The sequence below is a fragment of the Pantherophis guttatus genome, chromosome 7, assembly GCF_059756535.1.
Source record: "Pantherophis guttatus breed Tessera chromosome 7, ASM5975653v1, whole genome shotgun sequence".
Lineage (NCBI taxonomy): Eukaryota > Metazoa > Chordata > Lepidosauria > Squamata > Colubridae > Pantherophis > Pantherophis guttatus.
In genome coordinates, this window is record NC_142069.1 from 29,727,653 (window position 1) to 29,745,126 (window position 17,474).

The 17,474-nt window shown below is 40.0% G+C and overlaps 2 protein-coding genes across 2 annotated transcripts; one reads left to right on the forward strand and one right to left on the reverse strand.

Annotated features, from left to right (window-relative positions):
• The first annotated feature begins 434 nt into the window (after positions 1-434).
• LGALS1 (galectin 1) lies at positions 435-7,844 on the forward strand. Its single transcript, XM_034402723.3, has 4 exons — positions 435-668; positions 3,213-3,292; positions 6,300-6,471; positions 7,620-7,844. Exons 1-4 carry the CDS (start codon positions 663-665, stop codon positions 7,764-7,766), a joined length of 405 nt encoding a protein of 134 aa, XP_034258614.1. The 5' UTR covers positions 435-662; the 3' UTR covers positions 7,767-7,844.
• A 6,968-nt stretch (positions 7,845-14,812) lies between these two features.
• LOC117655409 (urotensin-2 receptor-like) lies at positions 14,813-17,199 on the reverse strand. Its single transcript, XM_034402837.3, has one exon. The coding sequence runs from the start codon at positions 16,604-16,606 to the stop codon at positions 15,500-15,502; it is 1,107 nt and encodes a 368-aa protein (XP_034258728.2). The 5' UTR covers positions 16,607-17,199; the 3' UTR covers positions 14,813-15,499.
• Between the last annotated feature and the right edge of the window lie 275 nt (positions 17,200-17,474).

A 17,474-nucleotide genomic window follows, 5' to 3' on the forward strand; every position in this document is an offset into this window, starting at 1 on the left:
TTCTGGTTAAGGAAAAACACACCGCAATCCTTCCTGAGTTTAAAATCAACTATATTTCTGTCTCAGCCTGGAGATATGACAGGTAAGAGAAAAACATTAGGATAAAATCTCTGTTTGGAAGGAAGTCAGATAACAAAACAATCTAATAATGAATGTGTGGCCATCGCTGTTGTTGGACACGAATTAGATATCTTCAGTTAGATATAAGAGTCATGCCTTAACAATAGATTAATTCAGCACTTCTGATTTAAGCTTCCCCCACATCTTTTTTTTAATAAAGCCATTTGTTAAAATATCTCTGAATCTTTTGGCTCTGGTCTCTAGATAGGCTTTTACAATAAAGAGGCCTAGAAAGTGCCTGCCAAGTACTCAATATAAATTGGGAGGGGAGAAATCTTGGACAATAAAACCCTCTCATTGTAAAAGTATTTTCCATTGGCCTCAATGCATAATGAAAAAAAACTATGCCACATTGCCACATCCCCCACAAATAACTGCCTTGATAATCCTTCCAGCCATCATTCACTGCTGCTTTTCTATTGGTTGGTAGCATCTGTAATTCCTCAGTTGCAGAGTATTTAAAAGCAAGGGAGTGGCATCATAGTTCCCTTCATCTCTGTGTAGGATCTTCTCCGTGAGCTGCAGGAACAAGGAACAGAGCTATGGCTGTGAGTTTATGGGGCAGTGATGTATGATGCTTAAGGATGTCGGCTATAGCTGAAGTCAGGCATTCAAATTAGAGTAGAGTATCTTGCCTTCTTGCTGTGGCAAACAGAGGCGAGATACCCTGATCTTCCTGGAAAGGGGACCTTGATTTTGAGCTGGCTGATTAATTTTTCCTAAAAGTTGTCATTGAATTAATAGTACCAGAGTGAAAGATGAAATTGGATAAAAATCTTAAATAGAATGTGTGGTCTCTTAACAGGCTTCTATCTAGCACAGGGTTTCTGAAGTATTGAATAGCTATGAGGTTATTGTAATTGTCTTATTTGTTTGGGGAAAGTTTGTGGAAGTATATCTGGGAAGAGAAGTTTGGCTTACATTTGCTTCAGTTTAACAATTTTTTTCTCCCTATTCTCATCCTATCCACTTTCTCCCAATTTTGCAATAGCTGCAGAAAACTGCTGAAAAAAACTGCTGATGGAAGCTCCAGTTTTGCAGACTCTGTAATCTCATTATTATAATATAAGTCTAGCATGATTTTAAATCCACAGTTTTGAAGGAACTGAAGACATCTGTTGGGGGGAATAAATAACAGGAATGTTCAAAGTCTTGGGGCAACTTGGTGTGGCTCAGGCTGGCATAGACTTGCAGAGGCGTTGCCCTATTAGGCCTTTCTTCACCTTATCTATCATTTTCTCTCTTTTATGGGGAACTTAACTTTTACAACAGAAAAAAAATTAAATTAATCTTTTCCCATTTTTTTTTTTTTTAGTTCAGTGGCAGGAAGAAATATTGCTTGTTTGAGTTCTGTTTTGGATGCTTTATTTAAAAAAAAACCTAGGCATCAGAAAAAACTAGGATTTCTTTTGTCTCTTTATAAAACATACTTTGCCAATTTTAATCTCTTAAACATAGCCCAAAGGCTTTTGTAACCATTTCTCTGAATAGCAGACGGGGATTGAAAACGGTTTTCCTGAAGAAAATCACATCAGGCATTCAGGATCAATATGATAGGAGTCGAATTTAGCCTTCTTCCCATAAAGGAAAAGACTGGAAACTTTCATAGTGCCATCTTTTACTTCTGAGATTTTCCACAAGCTTCCAGTTATGAATTAGTGTGGAGAAGTTAACTATCAGATGGTGATGTCAGAACAACTCTTCCCCTCTTCCATATCCCTGGCATAGACAGTCAAATGGGCAGGAGCTCCCCTCCCTTGCAGAAGATGGCTATATGGGTTTGAAGCATTTCTCTTCTACTCTCACCCAGCCTTTCCAATAGTGAAATTCAGCATGCAGCAAGAGAAAGGGTGGCTGGCATCATCATGACTCAGCCCAGTACTTGTCTCTCTCCTCTCAGCTCTGTTAGGTTTTGCAGGATAGAAAAAAGCAGGATGAGGCTGCAATAGTCACGGTCTGGAGGCAAAAGAATGCCAGCTGAGAGAGAGCAGATGAGGCTCTTTCTGTTGTTTTATGGTTGCCTTAATACAGCAGTCTAGAACCCCACAGTGCCAAATGCTGGAGCATGTGGTCAAAGTTATGGCCACTCTTATGTTTAACATATAGGAAGGGAAGGAAGAGGAGGATTTTTCTTTTGCCTGTCAATAGCAACAAATAATCTAATTGCGTGATTATCATTTCATTTTCAGCAGAACTGCCTACTTAAAAGATAACATCTTAATGCTAATACGGAATAATTAATTTCCTGGGTTTTTCTTTAAACACAGTGCAGATTATAAATCTCCCGTCTAATAATATAAAACGTTGTGAAAAACAACCAATTATGCTATCCCTTCTGATTTATGCAGAAATATCATTCCTATTTTTTTTTCTCGCCAAACATTATTTGGACTAGCAGAGAAGTATCAAATATAAATTTGTGTTTGGTTAGTGGACCACTTTACTATATGACAGTATCCTAACCTGGGAACAAAACAGATATCCAGGTGCATTATGGGGGCGATTCATGAATATACTTTATTTCTGCTAATCCAATTAACTTTGTACCAGATTTATTTGCTTAGAACACCTTTTCTCCACCCAGTTAACCTCTAGAGATATTACAGGTTTGATTCCATTGTTGTTGGCTGAGGTGATGATATTGCAATCATTTCTAGAATGAATCTTTGAACTGGGTAAAATCTACTTGTATTTTTTTTTAATTTGTACATTTGATTTTTTTTTTTAAATAATCCAAACAATAGAACATGATAGCAACTTCAACACAGGCTTAAAAAAATGAATTCCTCCATATTTAAGAGAACTTTGCCAATCCCTTCCTGTGATAAAATAATTAGACTTTAAAAGGTTTTGAATTAATTTGAATATTCATCGGTTTTGAAGTTAAAGGACCTCAAATACTACATGACCATATTTCCCTGTCACCTGGTACAATAATATGTTTTATCAATGCAGCAAGTTGTTGGCTTCAAATAACCCAACAGCAGTTGTTCATAATAGATGTAGATTCCAATTTACGGGGGGGCGGGGTGTTTCCTACAAGGGGGGCTACAGGAGCAACTCACTAAATGCTTTTGGAATTCTTTTTCTAGGGAATTGTTTGTACTAAACTGAACATTACACCTGGCCAGAAGGTAACAGTGAAAGGTGATATTCTATCAGGATGTAAGAGGTAAGTTGGCATCACTAATAAGATAATTTGGAACATATTTAGAATCATGTGTAGTGGAAACTTGTATTGGTTCATAGAAGCTTTCCCCACTAGGTGATGACCAGATGTACAGTAAGAATTGATATCTAACACATCTGGAAGATGCCAGATTGTTAAAATTAATCCTAATGGTTTCGTCCAAAATGCATGGGAACTATTGTTAAGTAACATAAAGAAATTTCTTGTACCTGTCTGATTGCCAATCCCATCAGGAGACCAGACCAGAAAATCAAGTCCACATTAAATTAGAACTGTACTTTATTGAGATGGGACATAATACCGGCCTCTTGAACATCTGATGTGCTTTACTTCCTTCCTTCTTGTATCCTGGTGAATCAGGGATGAGATTGCCTGAATTACTTCTGGATACTACCTTGCTTTCTGAGACTTAAAATAGTCTTAGTGTGTTTCAGCCCTCTTTGTTTATATAATGATTCTTGCATATTTCTATCAAGATCATCTCCCTGACTCTCAACACTGATATATTCTCCAGTGAAATACAGTACAATATAGTCTGGGCCTATGCAAGTAGGAGGTAGAACTTCGTAGTTCTCACTAATGAAACAGAAGAATCCTGTTGCTTCTTCCGTCCTCTTACTCTAAAAGATCCCAAAGTTGTTTTTTTTCCAAAAGGCAAAACATATTTTGGGGAAAAACATCATTGGGACAACCATATCCTGGTTGATTGAGAATCTCCATGGACAATTTGCTAGAAAAGGGTTAATGCCACTGTAACATTTTCCAATGACTCATCTCTGAACACCTCCCCCCTGTTCTCTGCTACTCCTGCCAAGAAACTAAATAAAACCAGCTGTTGGGCAGCAGCCCCATTTTCTGCCTTTCTTCTATCTCCTTTTGGAACATGTTTCTATTCACTGTACACAGTAACCTGCATTTGGTGGTCTTCTAGAAAGAATGAGCATGATGATTTGAAAACTGTGCGTAAGTTCTTATAACTGTGGTTTCCAATTTGAGCCTCCATTTTTAGAGACACACGTTTGTCCATTTGTTGACTCATACTGTGGCATTCCTCAACCAAGTGTCCTCCAAATGTGTTGGATCACAGCTCAACAGCTCAAGCCAGCACGTTCAAATGTCATTCAGGCTAGGAATTGTGGAGATGCCTAAAGACTTTTCTCACAAAGTTGAGAAAAATGATCTTGATTTTTTTTTTCAAAGCCTGGCATTTGACTCTTGGAGATTTTTTTTTTTTCCAGAAATGGATATTTGTCTACTACATATGCCTCGTTTTTTTTTCTCTTCTGTTAAATCATGTCTGATTCTCAGAGACTGCCTGGACCAGTCTCTGCAGTTTTCTTGACAAGGTTTTTTAGAAGTGGTTTGCTATTGCTTCCTTCCTAGGGCTGAGAAAAAATGATTAACACAAGGATACTTAGCTGACTTTGTGCCCAAGATGGAATTAGAACTCACAACCTTCCAGTTTCTAGCCTGATGCTTTAGCCACATCACCAACAGCTCTCACCTATGATTCTAAAAAGTTTTAAAACTATATCAGGAAAGGAACTGGAGACTTTTTCTTGGCAAAAACTGCACGATCAGCACCATTTAGTGCTATAATCAGTCCTTAATATTTGGCTTGGCATGAAAGCAAATGTAATTGAGGGATCTGTAGAGGAGGAACAGGTCTGGGCAAGAAAATATTTTAGAAATCACTCCAAATGGATAAACAGTGGAGCATCTTGCCAAAAAGCTTACAGCAAGGAGCATTCCCCCTTAAAATATATTGAAGTACCAATTATAGCAATAAAATCTACATTGAAGGCCATTTAAGAAAAAAAAGGAATTCATGTGGCACAAAGGTACAATTTGAAAGAGAAAAGTTGCAGGATATTATGAAAATGATGCTATTCTGTCTACACAATGGACTTACCCAAGCGGGTGACTTTCACATGTGCTGCTTTTAAGCTCCCATCACTCCTAGTTAAAGGGAATTGTAACACTTTCTAGCAAGCACCAATGATGTTAGTGGGGAGTGTGCTAGGCATCTGTAGAGAGTCTTGAGGGAGTCTATTTTGTCATTGAGACAGATATTCTGAGAATTGACATGCCCCGACTCTTCCCTTACTGGTAATAAAATCATCCCCATTATTTGGCTTAGACATCTCCCACTTGTACCCCAAAGGCAGGGAAGATCCTTGGAAGAGACAAATGATATTAATGAAAGCCAAGAGAACTGATCTTCTTTGGGAAAGATGCTTGAGCAAGAACATTGCTATGTGACTGCTTCAGCTTGCCTTAGGGGAAGGCGAGGCAGTTGCCAGGCTGTTAAATTGGGATGGGAGAAGCTTGGAATTGGCAGCGGATGCCTTTTCCCCATTACCATGTTGCAGAGTTCCCACCCACCCTGAAGTTGGTGCGAAATTACCAGCATGAAATTTTCCATTCCCATTGATGATCCCCATCCTGCCTCATGCATGCTTATTCTTATCTTCATTCATTGCTCTTTATCAGAGTAGAAGTGTGTTCAGTGGGAAACATTTGTACGAGTGAGAGAGAACATCTGAATTTGCTCCAGATTATAATGTGAAAAGAGGGAAGGGGAAAGCTACCACAATCATTCTCAGTGGCTGCATTTGTGGAGCATACTGCAAACTAGCCAAGCACACTTAAGCCTACTTCGTTGTGTCTTGTTGAGCCAAAAAAATAGGGTTAATAAAGTATGAATAAATAAGGGTGCCGGGCAAATACTTCATATGTACATATTGCCACTATTTTTCACATCACATTAAAATGCTGCTTGCTAACCTAAACTGAAATAAAGCATAAATGCAGGATACTGTATTAAATACTGCTGGGAGTAATTTGTTTTATGCTCTAGTAAATTGCCCTGAAAATATTTTGGTTTCAGTGATTTTGGAAGAGAGGGATATAAATGCCACAAATCAATCTATTTCTGTTATTCTTCCTGCACAAGGAATTTACCATATTTTTCCTCCATCCTTCACAGTTTTGCAATAAATCTTGGCAAAGATCAAGAAAATCTTCTAATTCATCTCAATGCACGTTTCGATGCTCATGGAGACGTAAGAACCATCGTGTGCAACTCCAGGAACAAAGGGCAATGGGGGAAAGAACTCAGGGAGACCAACTTCCCTTTCCAGGAGGGTGGAAGTACTGAGGTGAGACTTGAAAGGGCACAAGAAGAGACAAAATGTGCGTGTGTGCATGCTTGGCAATTAAGGAGCAGCTTTCCCCAACATTTACTCTGTACCTGTTTGATAAAAATGCCCATTCTGCCAGCCAGTAGTTTATCAGCATTCTATTCCAATACACCTAGAGAATAATTTAGACATTATTCATGTCTAAATTGAATAGTCAATTGTTAGTCACGAAGTCATGTCCGACCCATCATGACCTCATGGACAACGTTCCTCCAGGCCTTCCTGTCCTCTATCCTCCCCAAAAGTCCATTTAAGCTCACATCGATTGCTTCAGTGACTCCATCCAGCCACCTCATTCTCTGTTGTCGCTTTCTTCTTTTGCCCTCAATCGTTCCCAGCATTAGGCTCTTCTCCAGTGAGTCCTTCCTTCTCATTCTCATTAGGTGGCCAAGGTATTGAGTTTCATCTTCAGGATCTGGCCTTCAAAAGAGCAGTCAAGGTTGATCTGCTCTAGGACTGACAGGTTTGATCGCCTTGCAGGCCAAAGGACTCGCAGGAGTCTTCTCCAACACCATAGTTCAAAGGCCTCAATTCTTTGGCGCTCAGCCTTCTTTATGGTCCAACTTTCACACTACTAGTCCCTTTAATTACTCCTCTGAAAGTCCCAACTGATGCTCTTGAAGGTTTTGTGATGGGTAGCTCTTGGGAGCAGTTTATCTCCGTACTTGTTCAACTTGTCATTGGGGAGTTCCTAGCTCTTTCTAGTGACAATAATTTTTTTTTTAAATGATGGAAAGTCTTTCATATATGAAGATCTCAAATTATGTAAGTCTGTTGTAGATAATAAAAAGGAAATTAAGAACATGTGCCCTTTCCAGCATTCTTGATCACTGGCTATATTGGGTGAGACTAATGGGAATTGGATTCTGTAATATTTGCAAGACTATATGTTCTCCAAACTTGTATTTATAGAACATTTATCCATCACATAATTAAAGGCTCAAGAACTTTATGAAATTACCAATCATTAGTCAGATGTTGTTTGGCAATTCTTTCACCTACCCAACTGCTTCCCAACTTATGATTATTATTAGGCTAATTAAATGGATCCTGTTCTTCTGTTGAACTCTATATTTCACTCCATTGTGTTTTTTTTTTCTTTTTAGCTGTCCTTCATACATGACAAAAAAGAAGTGACTGTTACATTGCCTGGAAATTATCAGTTCAAGTTTCCCAATGATACTGGTTTGGAAATCATTGAATATATCTGCACAGAAGGGGAGATGAATTTCAAAACCATCTCACTAGTTTAAACAACCTCCTGACCTGCTTACCTTTTTTTTTTTTTTTTTTGCTTAGTAAGGCAACAAAATAAATGCAACTGAATTCTGGTCTTCTGTTGATGTGTCTTTTCAGTTCTTGCCTTCGCAGTTCAGGAATTCTCAAACCAAGCATCTTTATATACCTCGAGGGTGGCTGATTGGGCATATGGCTGCTTGGTTGAGAGATAAAAGCTGTATACATAAAAAATGTTATTGTTTAGAGGAACTATTTGCATCTCAGTTTTTATAACAAAAAGAAAATTAAAGATAAAATAAAACAAGATAATAAACCAGAATAAAAACACTTTATTTCAAAAACATAATTTAGGAAGTGTTACTGGCTAACTTCAGTTTTATCCAACATCAACACAGAGTTTAGTTAAATATATTTGGAGGATACCACTTAGCAGAAATAGACAGCCAGTTTGTTATAGCAGTTAACCTGATGCCTTAACACAGGGCTATCAAACTCCTGGCCCATGGGCCAGATGCATCATGTGCTGGCCACACCCACGCCCGGTTCAACGAAGGGGGGGAAGTCCCAATATGTCATCTGACGCTGCCGTGACAATGTGAGTTTGACACCCCTGCCTTAACACCTGGCTAGAAACCAAGAATCTGTGAGTTCTAGTAGAAGCCAGGTGGAATACTGGCTTCTTGGAATACTGACTCCAGGAAAACAAACAAAAAATTAGCAGAAGCCTGCTTCACCTATTTAGAAAGTTGCATAATCAGCTGCTGAAAATTCACCAAAAAATGAAGAAAAATTAGAACTTATAAGTATTTATTTCAGGCTACAAACTTGTACAATAATCTTCAGTAATTGTTAAAACCAGGGGTGACATCCAGCAAGTTCTGACAGGTTCTGGAGAACCGGTAGCAGAAATTTTGAGCAGTTCGGAGAACCGGCAAATACCACGGTTGGGTAGGAATGGAGATTTTGCATTATCCTTCCCCAGGAGGGGAGGGAATGGAGATTTTGCAGTATCCTTCTCCTGGAGTGGGGTGGAAATGGAGATTTTGCAGTATCCTTCCCCTGCTACGCCTACCAAGCCATGCCCACCATGCCACACCACACCCACCAAGCCACGCCCACAGAACCGGTAGTAAAAAAATTTGGATTTCACTACTAGTTAAAACACATGAGCCACCTCAAAGTGCAATGCAAGCATTTTAAAGTATATTCATGGCTACAAGAATGTGGCAAAAAGGGGAAATCTAAAATCCTTACTAGGGAAATATTAGGGATATTTCCCTAATAGCCAAATATTTGGCTTTTATTAAGCCAACACAAAATATATCACACATGAATATATTTTAAAATCACCATGTCAGGCAGGAAGAATCTTATAAAAACGAAGAGATATACTCAGAGTTTGGGGGTTTCTAAAATACAGATAGTGTTCCACTTAGAACCATTCATTTAGCAATCATTCAAAGTTGCAACAGCACTGAAAAAAGTTACTTATGACCAGTCCTCACACGTGTGACCATAGCAGCTTATGTCATGTGATCAAAATTTGCGCGCTTACCAACCAGCATGTATTTATGATGGTTGCAGTGTCTCGGGGTCATGTGATCACCATTTGCAACCTTCCCAGCCCGTTTCTGACAAACGAGATCTCGAAGGGAAGCTGGATTTGCTTAATAACCACATGATCCACTTAACAACTGAAGTGATTTGCTTAACTGTGGAGGAAAAGGTTGTAAAATCCAATGCAACTCACTTAACAGTCGCCTTGTTTAGCAATGGAAATTCTGGTCCTAATTGTGATCAGAAGTCAAGGAATACCTGCATACCTGAATCAGTTTGGCGTCCTGAGTAAAGGCACTGAGCAATGCCTGTGGATTGCCAATTTTATAAAAGACAAGCTTTACAGTTAATCTGCTCTTGGCTATGATGCCTGTTATCCACCAGGGGATAGCCTTGCCCACCTCCTGGCTGGGGGGGCTCAACTTCAAACTGGGCATGTGAAATTGATATATATGCCACAAGGAACGTCCTGATAAACCATGTTCCCATTTTATCTAATTTGACTTGAATGTCAAAAAGAAGGCAGTCTGCCATCTGGCGGTGAGGAAAGAGTCATGCAGACTACAACCTCTTCTAAGTGGCATGCAGACTTCCATTTGGCTGAAGATGAAAGTGGTAAAACAAAAAAAATCTGCCCATGTCCAATTCCTTTTAACATTTTTGTTTGCATCTCGCCCTTCCCATTCATGGAAGCTGGCTGGCCCCTGTGTAGGCAAGTCCACCAGATTTACCTTCTCCTTCTAGGGATTATACTATTTAACTCTCAGGGACTTTTCTCAGGCAATCTCATAAAAAAGCAGCATTAATTGGCATATTTGCATTTTGCCATTTTGAAATGTATGACCGTATCTTCCTGACAGGTAGCTGCCTGATTTGCTTTATGTTATGCATGTCTAATTTTCTATGCCAAGGTTCAACGCAATTGTTCTCTTTACCTTGCTTTGCTAGCTTTTACTGTTGTTATAAGAACTCTCTAAGGCAGGGGTGTCAAACCAGGGGTGAAATCCAGCAGGTTCTAACAGGTTCTGGAGAACCGGTAGAAGAAATTTTGAGTAGTTCGGAGAACTGGCAAATACCATCTCTGGTTGGCCCCAAAGTGGGGTGGGAATTGAGATTTTGCAATATCCTTCCCCCCAGGAGGGGAGGGAATGGAGATTTTGCAGTATCCTTCCCCTGGAGTGGGGTGGGAATGGAGATTTTACAATATCCTTCCTCTGCCACGCTCACGAAGCCGCGCCCACAGAACCGGTAGGGAAAAATTTTGGATTTCACCCCTGTGTCAAACTCACGGTTATGTTGTCATCACGTGACGTATCACAACTTTTTCCCCCTTGGTTAAAATGGGGGTGCGGGAGGCCAGCATGTGATACATCCAGCTCATGGGCTGTGAGTTTGACACCCCTGCTCTAAGGAATCCATTCTGAAAAGTCCAGACTCTAATGTTTTTCTTTTAAACAACAGAGGCTCATCCTCTGTTTATTACAGCCTCTCCAATCTCTTGAAAATTTATTTGCTTTCATTTGCTACAAGCAGGGGTGGGCTGCTGGGGGTTCGCAGGGATTCGGGAGAACCTCTAGCTAAGATTCTGTGCAGTTTGGAGAATTCCCACTCCTGGGTGGCCCTGCCCACCCCACCCCACCCCTCCCATGAGTTCCCATGCGACCCATTTTGGATGCAGGTAAGTGCAGGGCACACGTGGAGGCTTGGGAGACAAAAAACGGGCCTACCGGGAGTTCGGGAAGGCTGGAAACTGGCCAGTTTCGGGCTTTCAGAGCGCCTCCGGAGCCTGGGGAGGCTGTTTTTGCCCTCCTGGAGGCTTGAGGAAAGCCTCTGGAGCTCAGGGAGGGCAAAAAGCCCGTCCCCCTGCTGCAGTGCAGGAGGCCGACTAGGCCACACCCACCATGGCTATGCCCACCCAGCAACTGGACAGAGAACCCCTTGCTAAATTTTTTGAAGCCCATCCCTGTCTACAAGGATCTGTTCTTTGTAGGTTCAGAGACAAGAAATCATCAAGATCCACACAGATTCAAAGAACAAAATTAAAACACAGCAAGAATTGTTCAGTTAGTCAGAAAAGGTGCTACTAGAGTTTCTTCTGTCACCTAAACACACAGATTCATTTAACTAACCATAGACTAGCTGCAAAATAGGCCCAAGGACAGCATGTGTTATTATTTATCTTTCTCCATTTGCCCTAGTGATCAAAACTAATGCATAGCCAAGAGATGATGCAGTTTTCAACAGCAGTTGCAAACCTCCCTATAGGATACAGAAGCTTTGCCCCATAGGGAGAGTAGCAATCAGTTCAAAATGACTCCATCACTCTGAAATGAGTTTTACTTATCTCCCATCTTTCAAATGTGCTGGGCTCCCATCAGTCACAACCAGGATGGCCAATGTCTGGAAAGGCTGGTATTGTAATAAAAGGTGTAAGCAACCCAACGAGGCTGGGGTGGTCTGCAACAGAGGGTCTTCCCACCTACAGTGCCCCTTTGCTCTCATCTCAACACCTTCTAGGGAAGGCTTGATAGGCTCTTTCATTTATCCTCTCTGCTTGGGTGGTCAACATTGCTCTGGCCAGGATTTTCAACTGCTGTTGTTATTTGTTGTTTTAAATATCTGTTGCCAGAAAGGGCATGGTTTAAATGGAACATTTCTGTTACGTTTTGTTTAAAAGCAAAATAGCTTCACTAAATCCACTAGAGATTTAACAGGCATTTTACAACAGAAATCAGCTGAAAATTTATATTACTGAATTTATACTATTGAAATTTGGGTGGGGTTCAGACTGGCTTGTAGCTGGGAGATTAAGGGCTGATCTGCATAATTGACTAATTCCAGCATGACGATGGGCTGCCAATCACTTTTTGAGGTCATGAGCATACAAGATCATCCTCTACTGCAGTGTTTCTCAACCTTGGTAGCTTGAAGATGGGTGGACTTCAACTCCCAGAATCCCCTAGCAGCGCTGGCTGGGGGATTCTGGGAATTGAAGTCCACCCATCTTCAAGCTACCAAGGTTGAGAAACACTGCTTTACCAGATTCTAGTCCACAAGAAAGACAACTTTCCCTTTTCTTTTTCTGCTACACATTGAAAGTCCTGTTTTTGCTTGTTTAGCTATTCAACCCATCTGCGATGTTCATTTCTCTGTAGGCAAATCCCTTCCCTCCAGGTGATCCCAGTGCATTGCCCTTCTATTGGCTATTTTACCAATAGAAACAGATGGACTTCTTTTTTCTGTAAAGACAGAAGAGTAGAACAATGGAATATGGACCATTTCCACCCCCCAAATGAAATTGTTCTTCCTTTCAGGTCCAGGTGACATTTAAAAAACAGTAAATCTATGGTGTGTTCTTTTTCCTTTTTACCTTCCTGGAGCACTAAAGAAGCAGAGGGATACACTAATTAGAGGCTGTGGTAAACACATTTAGGACAGAACATCAGATTATGCAATTCTGTTCTCTTTAGTATTTGTTCTGTTCCATTTGCCTTTCCATTTTCCAATTTCAAAGTTGCTTCCAAAGTTAGATTAGAGCAAGCTGTTGTAGAGTTGGGGAATAATTTTGCAGACAGAGTTTTCCAGCAATTGCAGAAGTAGGATGAGCTAAGGTCATGATGTTTCATATGATTAAAAATATTAACCAATGCACAATTAATGAATGCACAAATGACTTAACTGTCATGGGTGAAACTTTGGCAGGCTATGAATCAGCTTTTGTCTGGGTAGGGCGTGTCTTTTTCACTCAAAGAGAAAATGTCTCATGTGGCTGTAACATACCACATAGTAGCAACATTTAAGAAGGGGATGAGAAGCCAGATTGCATTCTCTGTTAACTAGAGAATTGGAAATGCTTACAGGACATAACTGGAATATCCATACCTTAAACTTCTTCTATAGTTCCATCATCATTGATCAAGTGCTTTCCACTGCATGTGCAAATAATCTGTTAATAAAGCCATTCTTAATCTTAAACAGAACAGAGTAAATGCAACTGTTTTCTCTGATAGTTTATATTGTCCTACTCAGGATTGTACCGGATCATAAAACCAAGAGAAGCAAAAGACAGGCTTAAAGCTCAACATGTGAGAATAAAACAGCTTACCAGATGATTGTATTGATGCCATAGTAATTGACTACATCCCAAATGGTGATCTCTATATATTTTAGAACACTTTTTTCAACTCAATGTCTTTTGGATGTGCTGGATTATAATTCTTAGCATTTCTGCATATCACAAATATAGATAAGTTGAGAAAGTATGTAGACAACAATTTGTCATTTACTTCAATACACGCCTTGTTAAAGTTGTCATTTTTACCATCTTGGTTTTGATAAGAAGTTCATTTCATATCTACCATAGATGAAAAATCTGGGAACTGAGGGGATAATAGAATTTCTTTCTAGGACATTACATCCAGGCCTTATATCAGGCTGACATAATTAATGGGAGGAATAGAGCCAATTGTGTGGTGCTGTTGATATATACAAGAATGCATGGATGCAACACCATCTTTGGAAGATCTGAAAGACCAGGTTAGGGTCAGATCATCACGGAGAAAACCTATCTATGTTGTCACTAAGAGTCAACAACAACTTGATGGGACATAATCAATATGCATATATCAAGTACATACAATTTAAGAACAATAGGCTAGAACCAATAATAAACTTGATTGCAGTATATCAACATGGCTTAACTAAAATTAATATTAATTTAATGACTGTTAATGACTGTCATTTCCAATGACTGTGGATATTTCCACACTATTCTTCCACTCCATGGTTTTGCAAAAAATCGGTCATCCTCTACAAACCAGCCAATTTCAAAATGCCAAAAATGAGGAGCAAAGATCACTGACTCACCCAGAGCTGCCAGAAATTCTCCACTAAAAAAATCCCCTCACCCCCATTCCACCTCAAGAAGAAATAAATTGCCTCATATACATCTATATTCTTGTTACCTGCTCTTGTCTGGTGGTCTGTAAAATAAAAACCAGATGAAGCCCAAACTCTGGGCACGGTGAGGCCAGGATTTCTGACAAAGGAGAAATAATCATCCACAGGGTCAAATGAGCCAAGGTGTTTTCAAAGAAAAAAGTCATTTCAAATGCACCATAGCTGAGCCAGAAATAAATTAATTCAGCTTCTAAACAAGGCAATATAATGAGCTCAGAGGTCTAGAGCTATTCTTAAATTAATGCAGAGCTCTCACTTAGAAATAGCATCCATGCCAGGAATACAATATTACTGCAGAAAGCTAAGGAGCTGTTATTTATTTATTCTTAAATGCGTTTCAGAGATCAGGTGATTTTAACCAAACATTTGACTTTCAACTTCCAACTTTTTGTCTTCTCAATGAGAAAAGAATATAAGCATTATCACGGAGTAGACATTATGCCTTTTCCCACCACGCATTTAAAATGCTACCCACCCACCCTGTAACCAGAAGACGACGTACTGCTGTCAGCGCTTTGAGATAAATAGACAGGAAACAGGCCAGTAGAGTTTTCAGAAATGCTTTTTTTTATTATTGTTCTAGAATATAATAGCAGTATCTTGAAACTAAGCCTGCCTATTTTTGTTTACTATAACTTATGCCAAACAAAATCAAGACAGGGTTATTTTGAATTTCTTTCTCAAGAGTGAGTATTCTTTTCTAAACCTTCTCAGAGACCAGAAGGGAAGGGTGTCCCCACATCAGCCTGAAATGACCAATAGGTGTCAGGACGATTCATCCCCTTTGACTACCTGACTGAATCACTGACAGCAAAACGTATTATATTTTGCACATCTTTATCTAGCATCTGCAGCAAGATGCCTACTGTTACCAATTTATCATGGATATCTCCTTTAATGCTGATTACCTTTCCCAACTGGTTCTGAAAAATAATCAAATCATAATTTACTAGGACTCAGAACAATCCTAGAAAATAAAAATGTGAAGTGACTGCAACCCATGCTTAATTTGGAAGTCTGCTTGACAGCTCAGAGTAAGGAAAATGTAGGCTGAGAGAATCTTAAGGTCTAGAGAGGTCAGCAGGAATATTCTCACTCGTCTGCATGAGTTCCTATCATGTGCTATCAAAATTCTCAGTTTGCCCATGGAGCCCAAAAGGTTGAAGTTCTTGGCTTAAGTGAGTAGGATGAACCTCAGGAACAATGACATCTTTGACATTACTGGTAATTATTAATGGGTATCTTCTGTTTCTTCAATCTGGTCAACTCCCTGTGCTACAGATACACATTCTGCTTGAGGTTTTGCATCTCTCCTCCTTCTCAAGAAGGCATACTGTCTTCCTTGTCTTTCCTCATACTTAATTGACATGTACTCACGATAATTTTTTGTTAGCAGAGTATAAAGGAATGGGTTGATGCAACTGTTGCTATAGGTCAAGCAGGTAACACCAAAATTGAGGTAAGCCTGAGCAGTAGGGCCAATCTCCAAGTCCATTGACCAGTACAATTTGGCTAACTGCCAGGCCCAGAATGGTACAAAGCAAGCCCAATAGGCCACAATGATGCTGAAGATCCTGGAGAACAGCTTCTGTTTCAACATTCTTCCCCTCACCTGAGGCTGCATAGTTTTTGTAGAAATCCAATAGCTCCATGCAAGACGTGAGTACAATATGGCTAGGACAAGGCCAGGTGTTAGGATGCTAGTGCCAAAGAGAACTGTGAGGTAAACTCGGAAGGCATCAGGTGTCCACGTGGGAAAGCAAATATGTTTATGGCTTCCACCTTCCCGCTGCTGGATCATGACCATCATTGGTATTGTAAGCAACAATGACAGAAGCCACACAGCAAGGCTGGCAACCTTATGATAACTGTTCCCAACAATCCTAACCTTTAGTGGTCTGGTCACTGCCCAATAACGCTCCAAGCTCATGGCCGTCAGCAGAAAGATGCTAGCATGCATTGTGAGCAAGTCCAAGCTAAGCAAAAATCTGCATCCTGCATCTCCAAAGAACCAGTCCTGAGCAAAATAGGTACAAACCACAAAGGGGATGGTGGAAAGGTAGAGTAAGTCTGCCAAGGCCAAGTTAATAACATACACACACAAACTGCTTGCTGAACGAATTGCCATGCTACCAAATGCCACCACCAGTGTATAGATATTTCCTGTCATCCCAATGAAGCACATCAGGAGGAGGATTGCTCCCAAAACTCCCGTGAGAGAACTCTGCTCCTGAAAGTCAATTTCTTCATCTGAGAAATTGCCCCAGAATGGTTCTTCAATGAGTTCCACCATCATCGAATAGCCAAAATGCACTCCAATTCTGCAGAAAACTATCATAGGCACATTTCGTGCCTCACAAGTCTGGCAATTAAGATCAATAAGGAGGACTGGGAATGCTGATGGGGAAAAAACCAAAATAGGTTGGATAGGAGAAAAGAAACCTATTCTTCATAAGGAACGATGGCAACTGTCTTCTTTGCGTGTCATCATCAGTGATGCTTCTTACCATTCCTTAGAGAAAGATGACGACTGGAAGTACATCCATTGCATTTTATGAATGAAACAGCATGTTTTCAACCTCCATAGATTGGGTCCTCATGTGAGTCTTCAACTTCTCTATTCCAGTAGTCATCTGCTAGCCATTAATGCACATCACTCCTCAGAGCAATCCAACAGATTTCTTCCTCATCTCTTCTGCTGCCCAACTGTCCTCTACTCAAAAATAGCATTCCCCTTTATGATGGAGGAATGTGTCCGACTCACCGCTTCACACTCAAATGTTAATATTCTCAGCAATAACTACTGGACTGTTAGCTAATGAAGAATGACACTGTGTACTTAAACCATCTTGTCTTCCCACCCATCTAACTCCCATGTTCTTCCTTCAGATTTCTGTCAGTTTCCCCACTGCTTTCTCCCAACCCCCATTTTCTCCCTTTTTGTGCATAGAGAAGGAAGGTGCTTAATTGTCTCAGAATAAAAATAGAAAATTAAGAGCCGTGTTAAGAAAGAAGAGGTCTAGGATGGAATAAGACAAACTAGTTAGTGGAATCAACACTACTTTCTATAGTATAACAGAAAAGGTTGGCTGGCACCGAAAAGAATTCACCTTTTGATAAATTTAAGTGTTTAAAAAATGGGACACACAGAATTGTTTGTGTAGCATTGTTATTTTAAGATATTTTAAATATATCTGGAATAAAAT